Source organism: Ambystoma mexicanum, chromosome 10 (assembly GCF_040938575.1).
Source record: "Ambystoma mexicanum isolate Mex_15411 chromosome 10, UKY_AmexF1_1, whole genome shotgun sequence".
Lineage (NCBI taxonomy): Eukaryota > Metazoa > Chordata > Amphibia > Caudata > Ambystomatidae > Ambystoma > Ambystoma mexicanum.
The window spans coordinates 17,868,642-17,890,642 of NC_090932.1; the positions used below are offsets into that span (position 1 = coordinate 17,868,642).

Consider the following 22,001-nt stretch of genomic DNA (forward strand, 5'->3'; position numbering starts at 1 on the left):
GATGGGCCCAGAGGCCACCACCTGCTTGAGTCCGGAGTGGGTGAACACTGTCCCTCTGCTTGGTCTCGATGCGGATGAAGGCCGCGGGGATCTCGGGACCCCTCGGGGGAGGGGGGGTTGCGTTCCCACCTCAGCGACCGCTATGCTCTGGGCCCGAGAGCACCGTAGGAGCCCACCGAGGGTCTACGTGGCTTGGGATGGGCCTGTTCCGGCAGGGGGTGGGGGGTGCGGCCGCGAGGGCGCTGCGGGTGCGGCCCCACCCGGGTCTGTGGCATGGTGTGTTGCGGGGGGTGAACACTTCCAAGCGTGCCCCGACGCCACCCTCCCGAGGACGCGACTGTCAGGCCCCGGATGCCTGTCCCCTCGGTCCGGGGGGAGAGGAGGGGACGGCGAGAGCCCGAATCCGGCTCCGGGGCCGCTGTCCCGAGGTCATGAACTCCCCCCGTGGGGGCAGGGGGCGGATGGATGCAGGGGGCCGGGCTCGCCGGCAAGGCTCCCCCCGCTTCTGCGGGCTGCTCCTCCTTCCCTAGCGCCAAGGCCGATGCTCTCTTTGCTGCTCCTCCATCACAGCCCGTTTTCTAGCTCTCTGGGGACCTCGAGCTTCGCTCTTTTGGGCGGGGGTGTCACAGGGGGGGTCACCGGCACAATCCAGCCGAGTGAATCCGCCTGGGGATCTGGGGGGGGGCTCAATCCCTTTGAATGGCCCAGCCTCTGCGGGAGCACGGCGTTCAGGCAGCCATTACCTATGCGCCCTCTGGTGGCCTCCCCTATCTGGCTTTTCTAATGAAATGCCACGAGTGAGGTCACAGGTTATATTTTGTTTGTTTCGCTGTGAATTGATGACTTGTACAAGGAAGGTTTTGGAACTCCCCCTTAGTCAATAAGCTTTTCCCTTTATACATCTTCTAGATATACACAATCGTAGGATGTTCTGCACCTTTCTGAATGGCATACTCAATATTTTGACCTTGAGGAAGCCAAGCCAATAAAGAAATAGCCTGATGCAGAAACATGTCAGCCATGTGCCTTTTGGAACATTAAATGATCTCAATATACACAAGGGTTAAGCAAGTGGTAAATGGAATGTTTTAAACCATAGATGGATATATTGTGGTGTCAGAAGGAAGAAGAAATGATTGCACTTTGAAACTTGCCATATTTTTTATTTTTTTACTTGATAAACGTTTTGTTTTGACTTTATCTCTTTGTATGTTCGTTGTTTGGGAAATGGGTGTATGGGATGAATGAGATACGAATGGTGAGTGATATTTTCTAATTTCCTGGTCACCTGGGCGGGTGGTTAATATTCCACTTCTGTTAGTTTCCAATGCTGTGGTTGGAGTTCTCGGAATATGATTTATAATGCTTAGTACTATGATTTATATTGTGTTCCAGAGGAAATGCCATAGCATGCCGAGAATTATATGTACAACACACCGCTGTGTGTTTTGCAGTATTTACCCAGTGCTTTCTTGCTGCAATCTGCTGGAAGCCTGGTTTCTCTTTCCATTGCCCTAAGGAGGAGGTCCTTCCACTACAAAAAGCTTAAACCGGCGTGGAGTGCTGCATGTTTTGGGTGTCTGAGTGTTTTGGGTGGTTTTGGGGAGCTCCAGAACGTTGGGAACCGAACTTTTTTGGAACTATTCTTAATCACTTAGGTGAGTTTTCCAAGTGATAAAAGAATTGGATGCAGCAGTTTGACTGAAGGAAATGATCGATTTCATTTTGTTTGAAATTTGATACAAAGTAATTTCCCCCTTTTTATATACACATATTCAAAGAGGTGACTGCGGGCCCTTGGCCTTGGAACCTCGACACACGTTAAAAACGTTATTTTATTAATACAAAAACGTAAGAGTTGAGTGTTGGCCGTTTTGGCCTTTGAACCCTGACACACAAAAAAAATGAACTGTCTCATGGCTTGGTGCAATTTGCACAGGTCGTTCAAGGATGGCTGCTACTAGTCGTAGCTATTTACTCCAATCTAAAGAACGAGCCTCATGCTCCCGAGTCCTGGCTGCTAGCTAGATTTGGAAATAAAAGAGAATGCAAACAATTTGAATTAGCAATATTGGTAGGAGTTACACATTCTATTCTTGATATTAAGAGATTGAGGATCACAATCGTGGTAAGATCACTGCCTTTCTCAAACCTACAAAAAAACTATCTCTGAGCCTATTTTAGATAAAATTCCAGAAGGAACAACTAGAACATCTATCATTGACCCTAATTTGTCTGTGGATAATCCAATTGACAACAACTCTTTTAAAATTGTGTCTGAGTTTGCAGGCAGCTTCGAACAGTGTTAATTCGATAACACTCATGTCTGAATAAAGTACAGGGGTAGAGGATACATGCCCAATTCCACCTTCTGACTTGGCAAAATCTCCAAACTTAACTGCTATTGCAATTAATGCTTATGCATCCTCACTTAAGCATCAACAGAGTTTTTCAAGTGATGACTCCACTTTGGAAGATCCATGTATTGACCCGGAATTTATGACGATATTCAAAGCCCTGTTTACACTCTGTAATTCAATGTATGAAGACCAACATATAAGTTCAACAGGATTTAAATGAGTTGACAGAAATGTTGTTTTCTATGCAGATTACACCAGAGCCCGTAATTAATGAGGAGACCATCACCAAGGCACAACATACATTTTGTCAATTACTATACAAGATACGCAAGAACAAGCTAATGTCCAGGATGTTCAGGTAGATACAAATATTAATTTGCCTCTTCAGGAGGCATTGGCCCCTGACAATTAGTTGAAACTAGCTACAGATAGTAAAAATTGTATGAAAAAAGGAATTGTGTAGACATAAATGGGGGAAAAATATATTCTTAAGGCAACTGTGGTAACATAAGGCTTAGCAGCAACTTTCCCAAAAAAACTGAATGTCTTGTATCTACAAATGGTTTTACAATTATATCTAAAAAGGATCAAGCAGATAAGAAGAGGAAAATGCAAGGCTTTATTCCTGGCCTTCAATTGGAGAACGCCAGTAGACCCCAAAAGATGTAATGGTGGAAAATAAGTTAACTAAAGATGCATTCTACCTTTCAGTTATAAATACTAAAAGGGATAATAAAAAGCCAACTTCGTCAGCTGCAAGGCCTATCCTAGGCAGTCAGTTTCAGCACTTTGATGATCAGTGAACACATTGACGTCTCCAAGTTAATTGAGGAAGAGAATTGTAATATGCCGTCTTGGCCTATTTATTTACTCAAGCAATTAAAGGGCCTTCAAATAAAATAAAAATAGATTTATATGCTACAAGGGCTAGCCCCTTTTTGAACTGATCAAATGTGCTAGAATTGTTTCATCAAATTACACTTTTAAAGATGATAACTACGCATGATTAAAAATGTGTAGAAATCCCCCAAAAATCCTGGGAACCTAGTTGGGTAGTGATCCATTTCGTATCACCCATTTTAGCAGAACTTATCATGACACAAGCTAGCTACTTTTTGCATATGGGGTATGAATTAGGCAAAGAGATCAAGACGCTGCTGAGGAGCCGAAATAATCCTGTATTACCAAATTCTAAGGATTATTTGCCAGAAACAGTAATTAATGACATTGTAGCCAAGAGCTGTTCTTCACTTTATCTTAAAAGAAAAGAAGTTAACTGTTACGCCGCAGATGACCTGGTCTACTCAGAATTGACTGGGTAGAGTGACTAAAGTATCCTAGTAATCCACACACTGTCATTAGATCCTGGAACACAAGGGGATAGAGATCTTTCTTAGATAACACCGTGGGACTTTATTTTCTAGTCACTGCAGATCTATTTCTTCTACAAGAAACGTGGTAATACAGGACCTAATTGTGGATGGGTATATTATTGTTTAAAGAAATGCTCAATAAAACGACAAAGGACAACCTTTTTCGGAGGATTGATCACAGCCGCTCTTAATCATCTATAGTTCCATTTTACAAAGCAATCTGAACAGGCCCTGGCTGTCATGGTGGAGCAGATGTTGAGAAGCAAAAACATGTAACATCCTACTATTGAACGTATATAACCGACCAGGTAATGCTAAATTGGAAAATTATTATTGAGCAAATTGAACTTTTAATTGCGGTTTGACAGACTTGTTATACAACCGACCCATACTATATATTAGGACAACTACATTTTCATCGACCATGGTTTCCAAACTAAGAAGTTATAATCTCTCAAGGCTACTACTACATTACAAATCGGCATTGTTTATGGGCCATAGGTTCTGGTGAGGATGAAATAAGAAATGACACCAGTCGATTGCTACTATGTTTCCAGGCATATCAACTATTACAATTGGTCAATGTAAAGAGTGATGATTTATTTTATACTTGGACTAATGATTTGCAGCATACATGGATTGATTTCATTTTAAACCTGAGCAGGGTTTATAAATGTTAGTAACTTTGTGCTTATACCAAATTAGTTAAGCGTCCATGTGGTAATTGAAGTTACTCTTAATCATGACTCAATTTATTCTTATGAGCAGTTGTCTGGTAATTATGTCATGAGTAATGGAGGGAATAGAGTAAGGTGGACAGAAGGTAATGTGAGTAGGATTAGTTCTGAATGACTGTCTCTCTCGATGAAGGGAAATGTATTGAATTTTACTAATGTTGAGAATTTCTACCAGATTACTGAGGAATTTATCTACAAATTGGCTAGTAAACAGAGGAAAAAGATTGGCATTGTAAACAAAGTACAAAAGAAAGTTTACGATTATAAAGGTGCATATTAGAAAAAGCAATTGAAGAAAGGGATCCGATGGGTAAAGAAGAATGTGATTGAAGGGTATGATCAAATTGATCAAATGATTAAATGATTAAAAATGAATAGAAATTGTTAAAAAATGCATAAGGGTACAATTGCTTCAGCACAATGGAAAGCCATGTTCTTTGGTTTAAAGGGTAAGGAAACAAAACAATTGTGTTATCTTCCATAAACTTAATTCGGGCCATACAACTGTGCAAGAAATTAATCCTATTTAAATGAGGTAGGGAAGAACTACATATTGGCTTTGTATTATCGGGCACATGTGACAAAAACTAGTGAAATCTATCAGGAAATAGCAGATAGAAGTTATTTTACATTCATTGTGGAAGATATTGAAAAAACTAAGTTAAAACCTTCCAGAGCACTGGGGACAGATGGTCTGCCAAATTATTTATTTAAAGCAGACCCTAAAATATGGGCACGGATTTTGTATATTATTTTTCAAAGAATTGTGTTTACTGGTCAGGTAACAGTGTCCTGGAATCAGTGACTAATGATCCCGATTTGTAAAAAAAAGCTCAAGAGACTCTCCTGCAAATTACAGAATATGGGCCATGATTGACTCTAGTGCTAAGGTGTTTTGTAAACTATTGTTATGGCACATTAATAAATGGATAGAGGAAGAGAAGATTCTCAGTATCCAGCAATCAGGGGTTTAGAAAGGGTTTTAGAACACTAATTTATGGATTTTAATGCATGTTATTTGTAGCACATTGTTGAGTAAGAAGGGATTGTACATTTGTTTTATTGATTTTATGAAGGCCTTCGATATGGTCAATCAACATATTTTATGGGAGACCATGAAAGAAGAAAAACTGCATAATCAAGTGTTATATTTTGTGAAAGCACTTTACTCGAATAGCAGGGTACAGGTTAGAACTAATTTAGAAGGGGCTTTAAGTGATGAATTTCATGTTAATTATGGCCTAAAAAAAGGATGCACACTAGCTCCAACATTATTTAATGTGTACTTGGCTGCCCTAGGAAAGAATCTGCAGAACTGTGGCAATCATCCTCTGTTAATCTCTCAATATACTGTGGCATGGTTATCATACGCGGACGATATTGTGATATTCAACTAAACCGCTATGGAATTGTAGCACAGTTTAAAGGAGTTGGAAAAATTCTCCTTGGATAATGGTCTAGTTATGAAGTTGTCAAAAACTCAAATCATGGTGATGCAGGCAAATAGACCTAACATTAAATATAATTGGACCTTGCAAAAGACTAAAATGGAGGAAGTCTCCAGTTACCGTTACCTTGGTTCACTTATTACAAATAAATGTTTTCTAAAACCGTAACAAATAGTGACCTCTATAATTCAAGGCTATAAGATAATTCATACAACAATCTGGTGGGTATTCAATTGAAGGATTAACACAATTGTATGAAGTATGTGTAGTCCTGTGTATCTTGAATGGCTTGGAGAAATATACTTTGAAAGAAATATTATAGTTGAGTGCCTTAGAGGGCAAATTTTAGAGGATGACATTGGGATTGTCCCAGTCTGTTCCAGTACACGTGGAAACTGATACTCACGTGCAATCTATATATTAAAATCCTGATTAGTCCAGATAAAAACTAAATCCCTATATTTGTATTTTCTGAATTGAATCAAGAGGGGACATTTGACCGTCATTTTGCCTTAACATTGTGGGTAAACGATATTCGAGACTTTAATGAAAATATAGTGTAAACGTGTGATGCTACAGATAATTTGGCCAGCAAATTTAAGGAAATAAAATGTAAAGTAGCCATCTGGGACAGAAATGAAAGATGCTCCAATTTGTAAAAAAAAAAAAATACAATTATGCAGAATACTCTAGACCATCTTTTCCAGTGAACACTCCTTGTATGTATTCCTACAAAATTCCCACGTGAGATGTTTTATAATGCTTTTAAGATTTAATCAACTTTCTAATTTAATGCATACTGGTGCTTGGAATAAAATACCTTACAGCAATCGTTTGTGTTGATTGCGCGAAACAGAAGTTGAAACCTCTAGACATTTGTTAACTAATTGTATAAAGGTTCATGATATGAAGACTATTCGGATGGATCAATTGTGGTCTTATTTATTTATGCAGACTATTTGGTCATGAATTTTGCAGTATATTATTTATGGAAAGAGATTAAGAGGATAGAATGAATGTATGTTTAGTTTTTAGCTTGAAATGTAGATCTTATTCAATGATGATGATTATAAATATGTATTGGGTGTTCCTAAAGATGAATTTGTGGATGTGTGATAATGTTTTACTGTGTTTCTTTGTAAATGTGTAAAATGTTTTATTTAGCCAATAATCACTAAAAAGAATATGTATTGGCCCATCAACTCCTGTATTTAAGAGATTAAAAGGTGGTGTGGTGAACAAAAGGAAGTTGATTTACATCCACCAATCTGTTGATTGCGGAGGTGGGACAGTGCAGGCTGAGTCCCCTGCAGTATTAGGGAAGGCCATGGTGGCCATCTTAGCCTGGAGGCAATGTTCGGATAGCAGATGCAAAATCCCAGCAGCTCTTACTTGCCTGGGGAGGACTTTGGCATCCTGGAGGGTCACTGTGCGTGCTGGATGCACTCCTGATATAGTGAAGGCCTAGACAAGGGGTCCAATTCAGAGTATTTGAAAGTTTTTAATGTGTAGGAACTATTGAAGAGGGAGAGAACTGGTAGGTTGGAAATGTGCAGCAAATGCTTTTTTAATAAACCTATAAAGCAATGATAAATAGACCCTTGTTCCTGACCTACAGAGGATATCTCCTTCCTCAGTGCCCCCTCTCTGCCCACAGAGAAAGGCTTTAAAAAGGGGTGGGGTTATTCAATACATCTCATTGTGAAAGTGACTACATACAAGTGTGCGCTCATGGAAACTCTTGTCTTGAGGTGTAACCGCAGCACCGGGTGCATACATGCAGAGCTCGGCCCCTGGCTTTTCAGGGGCCTGGCTATGCACTGTGTAGTATCAGGAGAGCCTTTGCCTACCAAGGGGCTAGTTATTTATAACACGCTTAATACCCAGAGGTTTCAAAGCGGGGACCCGGGCATCGAACCTGTGTTGCTCCGTGCCGTCTTGCTTATAAGGCGAGCATGTTGCCCCTGAGCTAGCCTCCCGAGACTTTTGTAAAAATAACAGCAATTATTACTGTGCTTCGAAGTGTGGTGAGCCTTATATGAAGTGCTATATAACAAGCAGGTCAATAGCAAGCATTTTGCAAATCTATCTTGTTGTGTTGTAATTTCAGTGCATTGGAGGACCAGTATTCCTGCGCCGACATCCACTCAAAGTTTGGATCTGGGTTAACAAGTGAAGAACAAGAAATCAGGTATAAACAAGGCACCAAAACTTGCAAAATGCAAGCCATAATCTGTAAGCATCAGTTCACCATCGCCTCCCCATTTTAAACAGTTTAAGGTTTATACATCATGTGAAGTAATTAGATGTTGTGCAGTTTTTATATTACGCTCAGTATTATTGGTAAACCATTTCAAAGCATGAGAGGTGTCTTTGGGGATAAAAGGGTTGGGTGACAGTTTGACCTGGCCGATCTTCTGCATTCCTCAGAACTATAAATGGGCTGTTTCAGAGCAGTCCCGGAACCATGAACGGTGGGAAACCAGTGGGTGTTGGGGCTTCTTCTGAGCGTCATATGGTCTGGAATAGTCCAGGAACCCCCAATACCAGTGGGAAATAGGTGGGTGTATGGGCTACTTCTGAGCATCATGTGGTTCGGTACAGTCCATGAGCCATAAACATTGGGGCACAGGTGGGTTTTCAGACTTCTTCATATGGAACAGTTCAGGTTCCATACAACGTGGGGTATAGGCAAAACGTTGCACTCCTCTGTACTTCATACTGTCAGGTTAGAGATGAAGTTGTAGCAGAAGATAATTCCAGAGGGGGTGGCCTTGATGATGGAGGAACCCAACCCCCTAGCAAATGTGTGTTTCAGCCATAAGAGCTAGAGGTCCATCTGATGAGGTGGGCAACACAGTTCTGTTTTGCAACAACCACCACAACAGACTGTTCTGAACATGACCTATTACCACTGGAGCATTTCTTTGTAGAACCAGAAGAAATAGGAGGATCCATCCAGCAGCCACTTGAGATAGAAGCCACATTGTGTGACCACATCTATACATTGAAAAAACTAAAGTATACTTGAGGGATGAAGGACAGGTTTAGGTTGGCAATGACTTCCAGTTTGCTGGCTTGAGAATTGAAGATTTATAAAAGCATAGTTTCAGGTGCAAACGGGTGGTGCCCACTGACCTGTTGGGACTCCATTGTAGACTAAACAAAACACAATCCAGTTGTTACCAACTGACGAACCCGTATGCACTCCTTGGTCGAATAACCCTAATCAACTTTAATAGATAATACTGAATTATTTATAAAGAAAGTGTAAATGTAGTGTACAAAACAATATAATAACATTCACAGCAAGAATGTACCCAAAAATTACAGTAAATACAATCCTGATGTTGTTCTTAGGCAAATTGAAATTAAGTGCATGAGATGTAAATCACAATTAATTGATACACAGAATCGAAAAAAAACATCAGAAAGTTAATCCTAAATCTTCATCAAACAGTATTAACATGCAACGTCCAGTTTGATAAATCTCAGTGATAAACAATTCCAACATGCCGATGCGTTTCGGAACTAGAAATCCCTTTCTCGAGGATGTTAATCTGTTACTTCCTTAAATTCGTTAACATCTGCAAGTTAAAGATGTTGATGTATAAGTATCCAAATTAATCAAATAATCTGAATTCACGCTTTCAGAACACTTCTACTTAATGAAGCTGACACCGACATTTTTTAACTGGTAGATTCTATTACTACAGTGAAAGCACCTAGAAAATGCAAAACACACTAATCAAATTCTCTGGCGTCCATAACTAGATCACATTGGTAATTGCCAACCGCAGAGCGGCTCAATTTACCCACACAAGAGCGAACTCTGTGTAGAGCAAGTGGTCACATATATCATTCCTGGGTCTTTTTCTTTTGTTTGCCTCGGTGTCAACATTGATTTCCTTGATATGTGCTACTGTCTCTTCTACTCCCTTGATGAATGCTGGGTCATATTTGCATTTCCCAAACTTGGATTGTAGATTTGATGCTTGCTTCTGATACTCTTCTGTGCTTGAGATGTTTCTATGATATCTCAAGAATTGGTTTAATGGTACGCTGTCCAGTGTTCATTTTGGGGGAAAGCTTGTTGCTAGAAGTAAGCTATTCCTGTCGGTCTCGTTTGTGAATATCCTGCTGAATGCAGTCAGAAATCTGATCCTGGTGTTCATATTATCCATCATCTCAAACAATTTTAACAAGTCATTCTCCGTTCCTGTCCATATACCAAAAATATAATCGATGAATCATATATACATCGTCGGGTGTTGCATCCATCTAGGTGAATTCAGTACATGCTCCATCTCAAGATATAGCATAAAAGTATTGGCATAACTAGGTGCATCACCACACCCATTGAGGTGCCTGACCATTGCAAGTAAAAGGTGTCACTGAATTTGAAAAAGGTGTTTTGGGGTACCAATTTCAACAAGGTAAGTAAGAGACCCAGTCTGCTTTACACGACTCAGTCGATAACCATTCCATGGATTCCAATCCTGCTTCATGCACTATATTAGTATAGAGTTACGTGGCATACATGGTAACCATGATGTTGTGACCCTCCACGAACTGGACCTCATTCAATTTATTGAAAAAAACAGTAGTAGCTCTAATGTATGTACGACTCTCCTGAATCAAAGGTTGAATAGTCCTGTCCAGATACTGCGCCAGCGTTTCAAGTAAACTCCCAATGGTCGCTATGATGTGATGGCCAGGGGGCTTCACCAACCTCTTATGGATTTTCAGTGACAGGTAAAAGACTGGTATTACTGGATTCAATACTTCAAGGAACCTTATTGTCTTTTCAGCTATGACTTCATGTTGCGCCTCATCTAACACATCTTTGATCAGAGTTCTCACCTTCTCTGTTGGATCAAACAAAAGCTCTTGTTAGATTTCCCTGTCCATCAACTGTCTTAATGCTCTTTCAATGTAATCAGCCTTATCCATGAGCACTACTGCTCCCCATTTGTCAGCGGGTTTGAAAATAAGTTTGGCTTTATCCAGTAAGGACTTCAGGACATATTTTTCTCTTGAGAAAGCCGATTTCTGAATTAGATTTCTTTTCCTCTTCCCTCTTTTTGTTGGCCATCCCCTAAAAAAAAAAAAAAAAAAAAAAAGAGACCTGCCTGGAGGTCAATGCGGGAGCCTGTCTTTGATGTGCTAAATCTAGTATCTCTCTTCTACTACTGATTATAACTCTATAATTGATGCGTCAGAGGAAGTTCTGATGATGCTGTCCTCTGGCCTCTAGGTTTGCGGCCCTCTTGTTGGTATGGCTTTGGGTTCCTTTGTTGGCAGTATTCTTGCGAAGTATCAACAATGTCAAATCTGTAGTCCTGAGTGTCCCTCCTAAACTTTTTATAATCTTTTTCACCTCCAGTTCCCTTTTGTAATTTTCCAATTTTGTGTTGGTATCTGCCAAGATGACAGCTAACTGTTCCGCCGAAAGACTTGTGTGAAGAGATCCTTTAATGGAGTCTATCTCTTCTTCTAGTGTACTCAAACTCTCGGTTAATTCTTCTTCTTGGCCTGTAAAATCATATCCAACTAACAGTTATTCAGCATTGGTCACCAGCGTTTCACAAAAGTTGGATTTTCTTTCCATAGAGGGGTTTCCAATGAAGCCCTAAGACCACGGGGGATGCTCTGTGCTCTGTGGTATTGGGCCAAAGTAGTTGCATGCAATTTCAAATGCATTTCCCTCCTTATTGCCCACTCTTACTTAATCAGTGCCTCTGGTTTATCGCTAGACATTAACTCTCCCACAGTGTTTTTAATTAAACCAAGAATTCTCCTTCTCTCTTCCTCACTAAACCCTAGTGTGTCTGCTCAATTCACAGTTGTAGAGTCAATATGGACAAATGACATGTCAGTTCAATATAAAATATAACCTAGTTAGTCTTCACCCAGTGGTGATTTTGATCATGTGCATGCTATTATTGCTGGTCTTTCTAGCTTCATTTTGTTTGACCTCAGTAATGATGCTGATATTGTTCCGTAGCATTGAAAGACAATTACTGGTTTTAATTCTGATGATTGTGCGATTTCTGATTAATGTAACCTATTCCTTTTATGTAATCCGTTTCGATTTCTGTTAAGTCTTCGTGTCTTATGCATACCTTATATAGAAGTCTACCTAATTTACCTATTCGGTATGTCTATGTTAGAGAGAATTCTCAGGAATGGCTAATTTCCCTTACCTACTGAGTCCCTCAGCAGCTTTGCTGGATTTCTAGGATTTATTTTTTTCACCTGGTAAGAGTGTGAGCCCTTTTTTCCCTCTCTTACATGTGTGTTGCTGTGTGTTTAACATTTTTGTGTTCATAGACTGTGGAGCCTCACCTACTCCACAGGCATCTTTTTACTGTGTGTTACACAGGACCTTTAGTGCAGTGACACATAGTTGTCTTTTAGACTTCCCAACTCCATTTTGTGGGACGGACTACTGTCTCCCAGAACATGTAAAGTTGCCATTGACTTTATTAGTCTTTTTAAATCCACAGACCCAGTACAAACCATCTTACATGGAGTACTGGAAGGGGTTAATACTTCTCCCTTTTTGTCTGTTTCTTTTGGAGCACTGTTTTGCTCCCATTTCATCAAGACTTGGCTGGTGGCAGTGGTAACTGCCCCATTTTTCATACCGCGGTTATCTTGAATAACCTTGGTATTGTTTTAGGCTATCTTGGTAGCCTCGAACTTAAACCTGCTAGACCGTATACGTTTTTATACATTTCTGGATGGGTTTTTTCACCATTTCGTTTTGAAAATGTCTTTCTCGTGTTTTTCTCTGCGCGCCAAACCAGGTTTGGTTCCTTTGTTCACCGTCTCTTCACGGGCTTCTACACAGAAGCCCTCCTTAGGCGCCTGAAAGTCTGTGTAGGCAGGATGTGAGGGAGGGGTTTTTGAACTCCATCTTTGCGAAATATGAAAGAGCTGCGAAACAATGTTTTCATTGTGGAATGAGGACATGCCAACATCTCTTAGAAATGAACAAACAGCCTTATTCACATTGTGCCACGCTTTCTCCATTTGTGGGCCAAATCCAGATGAACGCAGCCACTTTTGTCTTTAAGCAATACGGGAAAAAGTATATGGCAATTTGGAAACATGTCCATGACCTGCGCAAGTCCTTCCTTCATTACAAATTGCAAAGAAATGCCAGAAACATGGCCTAAACTATTGCCGCCACAATGAATGATAAGTAAGTATATCGGGGTGACGCTCTGCCTGTAAAGTAATGCAGAGAGGTACCAAGTCCAACCACCTCATTCCGCGCACGCCATGCCAGTGCACTTCCACATGAGGAAATCCAAGATCTGCAGAAAGACCGCAACTTTCCGCATGCACCTTCAGCCAATGTATCCACGAGTCTCCCATAATCCAGATAATCTGTTGTCGAGAACACAGAGCCATGGCTGCCTGGTCTCCAATCAGGGAAAAGACGTTATGACTAAATATCTCCGTACAAAACACACCCACTGACCTTCACTGACCAATCCCTACCTTCGCACATTCTCATTTGCGTGCGTCTGCACCCCAAAATCCCCGTTGGTAAAAGGCAGCGCCTGCAAACTACCGCCATGTTCGCGGACACGTACAGCACCAGAGCGTGCCGACTGTACATTTAAATATTATTCCCCTTTTCCCCTTGAAGGTGGGCTCTGAAAAGAGCCGTTGTTTTATTTATTTTTATTTTTTTGGGCAGATGCCTTAGCTGTTACTGTTATTTTTATTTTTTTTGTGCTATTTTTTGTTCTTACTTTACTCCTCCAACCATTACAGAACCTTCTCCAAAGCAAGCCTCACATTCCAAAAGAACATGGCATTTCCCAAAGAAGATAACGCAACACCATCTGCTTCAAAATAAACCGCATTACTGGGTACAATCTTCTCGTGGCTGCAGAAAAACATACCAGCACGTAACTTAAAAGCACACATGCCGCGATTAATGTTACACCTCCCAATACGTTAATGAGGACAGAAAACAGAACAATTTTACACTGGGCAGTAACCCAGAAAAAAATATTTTCGCAGTTGGAAAGCTGTTCATGACTCCTTCAGCCAACTGTTCCAAATCTTTCAACAAAGTACGTGAACTCACATAGTCCAAATGGCAAGCACCGTAGTTCAAAAGTACCACATGAGGACTGGTCATCGTTGCATCTCGGTGCAAACTTGGAGAAGTGCAGCAACATTGCGATCAGTCTCAGTACTCCAAACAACCTTCTCTCACATCAGAATGGTGTGCCACATGCCTACTTTCAGCATACAGCTGTAAACCGCGAACAGAAATGTCTCCAAGGACCAAAACCCTGACCCTCTGCGCCTCTGCCATCTTCAGTATACGCATCGTCTTTCGCCACAAAGGAACAATGTGAACATCTGATTGGCTGATGGCCACAGTCCCTTTTCCATGTTCCATTTGCTGTAGATACCCGTATGTGACACGCCCTACCCGCGGACAAGCGGTGTCTGCATGCGGCACGTAACTCTTACCCAGTCCTTCTACCCTTTCCACATCACTCGCGATTCCATTTCCTCATTGGACACAGCTAAGCAGTCACACAACCATCCACCAATCACATTAACTAGCCCTACATCTAACTCTGGCATCAAAATTTTGCACTTCAAATGTACTACTGATCACTGTGAATGCAAGTCGCATATCATTGCAAAGCACCTACTTCACAAACTACTGTGCAAGTGTCGCGGATTTCTACATACAGCTCCATCCATGCGCACATGCACGCGTATAAACTACAGGAATGCATATTTTACTCAGAGGACATGTGAAACCCGTATGATTTCATTTAAGCAAATTATTCCAACTAAATCTGCATAGGCAATACATACCAATGCTCTTCCTTCAAGTACAAGATGTCGGATTTTTCATTAACAAACTGCACTACTTCTTACTGTCTTCCGCATAACTTATACATACGTTACAACCCTCCCTTTTTAGTGGCAAACTCGATTTTCCATTAGAAAATGGCTAATTTTCCCCATTTACTTTACTAAACTATCGCTAACAAACCTCTCTGCCATAGATAACACAGCTTAAAAGAAACAAGACATTTGCATAACTTAAAAAGTGTACGCAGTTCTGAAGCATGTGCAACTGCCATACTGCAAGTAACATAGAAAGTCAGCACATAGTGCAGTGAAAAGCACACATCCACTGTGTTCAAATGTCAAAGAAGAATACTGCGACGAAAAATACAACATTAACGTGTACTCTAACATCAGAGCTTTAAACACACAAAGTTACTAACTTCTTCTTTTTACAATTGCAGTCAAGACTACTGTCCTGCGTATCTGAACAAACCTGGTCATTCTTCAAAAAAATGTACAGTACAACCTTTATAATCTAGCTATTCCTTAAACAGACTGTGTTGGTTATGTATTTAGTTTGTGCACCAAAGCAAACAGTGATTTCTGAACCATTCTACCCACAAATCACCATTTACTAAACAAAGCTTAAGAGGCAGAATGACTCTCAAATCCCCGTATGTTTGGAACTCAAATAACATACAGATCCCTTAGAATGTTAGTACTAGAAAACAAATTGCTGTTTAAATTTTATGCCACTACGTTCACTATTAATGCTTCTCCTCACCACTATCCCACTTTCTACTCTAATTTGAAGCACATTGTAGTAGTATGTAAACAGAGAACTAGACTTCCCAAATCATTTTAAGAGGCCAATACACATTCACACACCACCACAAAGTGCTTACCCAGCAAACTCATGCACACAACCACTTACATTGTACAACAGACCAAACCATGCCTTTTTTTCTTCAACAGACCCCAAAAAATGCCTACCAAAAAGCAAATTCGTAGAAAGGAACGCAGAAGTAGAACAAATAAAAATAAGTTTCCAACCTAAACATCCATCAGTAGCAGAGTTTCTAGAGAACGTTGGAACAAAACAGCTAGTACATTAGTTTACCAAAACAAAGCAAGCCTCAACTACCGAAACTTTACCTCCTCCAACAAAATGTGGCACAAAGCACAAAATTCTTCACAAAAAATCGGCTTCCAGTACCGCTAACAATGCTCCTATTAATCCTGATATAGTAACAAGAACCTATAGTAAAAAAAAATGTTAGCAAAAATGTTTCGCCACAGAGTCCTTCAGAATATAATAAGAAGGGGACCGAAATCATCCACACCCCTTAAAACCTACTGTAGAAAAATAATCCTACAAGCTCTTGTGGACAGTGCAATCATTCTCAAAAGGAAGTTGTTTATATGGGTGTTAATTAGAATGAAACCACTAACAAAACTAAGTACCAAACTGCAAAAGAAACTTATCAATAAAGGAAATGTGAACAAAAACAATTTCTTACATATTTGTGGAGATGAATGGACTCACACAACTACCACAGAACCATATTTTAATGAAGCAGCATACAAACAAAATCATACAAACACAATTGCCATCCATAGCAGTGGACGAGGATATGAAAAAATCAATAATACCATCATGGAACAAGAAACACTGCTTAGAAAAGTATGCCCTCAAAACTCCGAATTACCTCTCGATTCAACTGAATCAGACCATCCAGTATACAAATGGCCGTGCACGTCAATGTGTGCCATTCCTAATAAATCTTTCAAATCTTTACATCAGTTCCTCAATCAGTATGTGAAAGGTAAAGAGAAAATTAAAGTGAAAGTGCTGCAAAATATGGATATCTGTCCAGTGCGCAAATACACAGGACTACAAGGACATTCATTAGCCTGCATTTCTGGACGTATTTGCAAAAGCACCTTCCATGATATCAAAAGGATATCAATGCATCATTCAAATGTAAGAAACCTAGTGTATAAAATATACTATGCTAAAAGTCCAGCTTCAGAATTAGCAAATTTAAATAAGACTCTCCTGCATGGTACACCCAAGTATCTACAAGAAGAAATTGACCATATCCAGAAAAAATATTTTGGAAGTGAAAGTCACTTACAAAATGCAATAGTTTTAGAACAGACTACCAACATTTCTGCACATTGCAACCTTCTATTACACACATACAAAAAAGAAATACTAAAATTTAAAAGTGCATCGGCTGAAATACCAAACCATTTGTGTGTGTGTTGCCGCAGAACGTTTTACAAAAGGAACACAAAACATGTAGACCTAGCATACAAAATAGAAGACAATGAAGATTCCATATGGTTTGAATTAGCTCTCTACCTTTTAGCCGAAACAAATATGAAATAAGTGAACCCCTAATATGTTGTAGTTACTGCACTACAAAACTAGACAACAATCAAAGTCCTTCACATGCTATCACAAATAATTTGGAATTGTTCCCACTACCAAAAACCTTGTAACAACTCAATTTGTACGAGAGCATCATAATTCAAACAGTTCATCCATTTCAAGCAATTATACGCCTTCACCCAAAAACAGCCAAATTACCTCCCTCTGAATTGGTGAAAGGCATTTGTGGCAAAGTAGTTTATTTGCCATTAGATCTTACAGAAAATGTACACTCTAGGACTGCAACGTTCAATAGAACATTCTTTAATTGTGTTGGTAAATGGTGTACCAACCAAAGACAAAAAAAATGGCAACAACTGGTGGACTTACATAAAGTTAGACAAGCCTTGCAATATCTAAAAGACAATAACAAATACTACAAGGAAATAAATATTGAAGAAAGATTAAGGGAAACAACTGAACTAATTGAACAGTCAGCAGAAACTAGACAATTTGAACTTCTGGATCCTGCTGCAGTATCCACACTTTTGGACCAGTACACAATTCATCCATTTCATTCCAATGAAAGCATAGATGATGCACTAGAAACTTACCAAATGCGAATAACCAAAGGTTCACCAATGAGCATATGGGAAAAAAGTATAGAAGCATGTGCTTTTCCACTGCTATTTCCTACTGGCAAAGGTGGAAGGTACGATGATAGACCCACTCAGATTACGGCATCGGAATACCGCTCATTACAAATGTATTCCCAAGATCCCAGGTTTAGACAAAATGTGGAATACCTATTCCACCCACTCTTTGAAAGTGAACTAGCAACCCTATGTTACAGAGTTGCACACATTTTGAAATGTGGAACCCACTTTCGGAATATGTCAGCTACACAATTAATAGAAAAAATACAAGATAAAGATGAAGGTTTACAGTCAAGTATAACAAATTTGTTTGCAAACATGCGTGGTACAAAAGAATACTGGTTCCGACGACACGGAGACATACGTTGTATGATCGGACCCTTGGACCACCGACTTGGTTTTTTACACTAAGTTTGCAGAATATGCATGGGAAGATTTACATGCGTTCCTAAGCATAGCAAACAACAACAAAACCAACATACATTTATTAACACCTGGAGAACTTTGCTCTCTAGATCCAGTTAATGTGTCAAGATATTTCCATCATCCGTTCATTGCTATTTTACACTTTATTTGCAATAAAACAGTCCCTCCCCTCAGAGAAGTGCAGCACTTTTTTGGAGAAAATAATACCAAGCGAGAGGAGCACCACATATTCACATGCTTTTATGGATCAATTTGGTCAGGACACTGATGCCACTGTTTTGCAGTTCATCCAAAAAAATGTCACTTGTGAAATCCCTTCACAACGGACACATAGTGAACTGCACGGGCAGATTTTACAATTTCAAAGACACAAATGTGGCAAATATTGTCATCACAAATACAAACACAAAGGGAAATACTACACCAAATGCCGGTTTGGTTTCCCTAGACCAGTTACAGAAACAGGTGAAGTGAACAACTTCATGTCTTCAGTTCGACATAGTGTGAAAGGTAAATCACCTAAAAACACGTACTACATTAAAAGAACCGAAGAATGTAAATCTATCAATGATTACAATGCAATCATTGCCCTCTTATGGAATGCAAACATAGATGTGCAGTACATTGCCGACAATTCCACTGCTGTGGCACGATATGTTATAGCCTACTTAACAAAAGCTGAAAAAACTGAGTTTCAAGACCACTGGGATGGCTTATCAGACAAAACGCTATCTCAGAAATTGTACAGCCTAGGATAAAAAATGCTCTCTCATAGAGAATGTGGCGCCTATGAAGCGGCAGATCGTTTGGTACTGCTTTGTATGGAAAATCAGACAACATAGTATGGTTAAGTCTTGGTCCTGCTAAATCTAGAAAAAGAGTTCTGAAATCATGTAAGGACATAGAAACAATTGCCAGAAATGATCCCAACAGCCAAGACATTTTAAAAACAATTTACTGGACACATACTATCCGAACAGGAGTAGCACTTTGGAAAGCATGCGTCTATACCACATAGCTCCAAAACTTTGGATACAAAAATAATGTAAAACCCGATGAAAGTAAAGGCAGATATACAGTCACAGATTGTGAAGGCAGTTTAGTGAAACTTACAAAATGAAGCTTGATTCATCATGTTAAATTGTCATTAAAAACTCCTCAACAGAAAGTACTGTATTACATGTCTCTACTACAACTTTTTAAACCATGGAGAAAAGAGGAAGAGATACTAGATAACTATGACTGCTATGAAGATGCTTTCAAAGCAAATGAAAGTACTATCACCGATGTGAACTTCACGCAGTACAAAGCAATGTTGCACAATGAACAGCAACACTAAGAACTACTTCAGGCCCAACTAGATAAGGACTCTTCGGACAGTAGTCCATCTTCTGTAACAGGAAGTTAAGCACCACTAGGACAGCCACTAATAGCAAATGATGCAGAATTAGCTATGACAGAAGTGGAAAACACCATGTGTCACTATCAAGAAAATATAGAAGACTTAACTGTGCAACAAACAAAACTTGACAAAGAGCAGCGCACCATTTTTGAAGACGTAACAAAACAGATTGCACAGGGTGTATAACACGAAAATAAAGAATGTACTTGCCAAAATTACAAACTAATACTACTGTATGTCAGTGGTGAAGCTGGTTCAGGCAAAACATTCTTAATCAAAATCATCAGCAAGTTCCTTCAGCAATTGACAAACAACAAAATGTCAGCTGTTGTAAGGGCCCCCACAGGTTTAGCTGCCTACAACATAGGCGGTGTCACTTTACACCGATTACTACTTCTTCCAGTAGAACACCAAAACAAATTAGACTAATACAAACTTTCTGCAGAAGCTGCAATGGAACTACGCAGAGTATTAAAACAAATGAAAATGCTACTAATAGATGAAGTGAGCATGGTCTCCAACCTAATGTTGGCTTTAATTCACCTCCGATTGCAAGAAGTACTTAAAACAAACTACGAACAACTCTTTGCAGGGAAACACATTATCGTTTTTGGAGATCTTCTACAATTGACACCAGTGAAAGGGGAACCCATTTTTTTAAAACCATAGGACACAAACTCTGCCGTAAAACTGTTGGCAGCATAGGAAATGTCAACCTTTTGGCAACATTTCCAATACAGAGAATAATCAGAAAACATGCGGCAATTTCCAGATCTCACTTATGCCAACATCCTGAAAAATATTAGAGTTGGTGTACTATCTCAGGAAGCACAAGCAATATTGAAAAACCGGCACATTCATGCACTTTACGGCGATAATGCATGTGCTACTGATGTTATGGAACAATTAGTGCACAAAAATGTCAATTGTATAGCCTTAATCCCAACTCTTGCAAGCTGTGTCAAATTCAATGAAACAATGTTAAATAAAGAAATGCAACCAATAATTGAAATTTGCGCCACAGACAAACTAGACGTACATGGTATGACACTACCCATGTGTGAGCAAGCCACAACAAGACTAAGTAGTTTAGAAAATTCAATATCCAACACAGCTGGGTTGGAAAAAATATTAAACGTATCCTTAAATTGTAGAGTAATGCTGAAATGTAACCTTGACGTAGAGCAAGGGCTAGTTAATGGGGCACTGGGTACAGTTGTTGGCTTTCAATCATACCCACGTGAGAGCAACATTCAGTTTGTCAATATTCGCTTTGACAAACTTTCAGAAGTGAAAAGAATAGGGCGCTCAACTGCTCGATTCCTTCTGTTCAAAGACATGTATGGACGTCGAGAACAATTTTCTCTAACTCTTGCATATGCAGTCACCATTCATAAATCCCAAGGTCTTACCCTAGACAAAGCATTAATAGATATAGGAAACAGTCTTTAAAGAAGGCATGAGCTACGTAGCACTTTCACGCTTATGTAAAATTGACGGTCTATTTCTAATCAACTTTGATGCAAATAAAGTGACCGCTGATATTCCTTACATCTTGGAATACAATAGACTGCGGTCACTGTACACCCCCCATCTGAAACAATATCCTGTTCCTGAAAAATTAAAACGTGGTAAAAGAAAAGTAATTCAATCAGAAATGCAACAGAATCTGATAGCAAATCCTTCAAAGAAAAGAAAAGGGTCATCAAATGCCACAAGCAAAGAAGAACCTATTAGGGAAAGTAAACCAGGTACTACTTCAAAGAAGGAAGAGAAACTCCGAAAAAAGCACTCTGAAACGGAACTAGCTGGTCCTTTCAAATTTTCAAATGAAAGTGGTGTAAGTTGCTATGCAAATGTAGCGATGAATATTCTATTTCAATTGCCACCAATGGTGAACAATACATACTTACACAGTACAGACCAATTGTGTTTGCAAATGTTAGTCCTTCATAGAAACGCAACAAACAATCCTGACAACACGTACAGTGTTCATGGAATAAGACAAGAATTGGACAACTTTGCTGGAATGGTGAGATTCACTCTAAACACACAGGAAGATCCACAAGAATTTCTAATGTACTTACTGCAAGTACTGGAAAACAAAAGCATACCAATAAATGAAATCTTCCAGATTTCATACATGTGGAAACATACGTGCACTCTCTGTAGGAATGTTATACAGGAACAAATCCCAAATGAGCGATTTGTGTATGTATCCATACCTAATTGTGAAGACATTCCATTTCAGCAACTGGTACAGAATGCAAACCATAATTCAAATAATCGCTCCACCTTACTGATACAAACTCATAGTAAGTACATAATACTTATGCTGCTACGTTATAATGCAGATGGTACCAAAAACAACTGCAAGCTGA

The 22,001-nt window shown here is 39.6% G+C and overlaps 1 protein-coding gene across 2 annotated transcripts in view; it reads left to right on the forward strand.

The window, feature by feature from the left end:
* The window catches only part of LOC138491106 (probable cation-transporting ATPase 13A4), a 1,999,067-nt gene that overhangs the window by 656,908 nt on the left and 1,320,158 nt on the right, over window positions 1-22,001 (forward strand). For both annotated transcript variants that reach the window (XM_069617426.1, XM_069617427.1), the window contains exon 5: window positions 8,029-8,109. In XM_069617426.1, coding sequence (XP_069473527.1) covers window positions 8,029-8,109 — 81 coding nt within the window. The remainder of the gene's footprint in view (window positions 1-8,028; window positions 8,110-22,001) is intronic.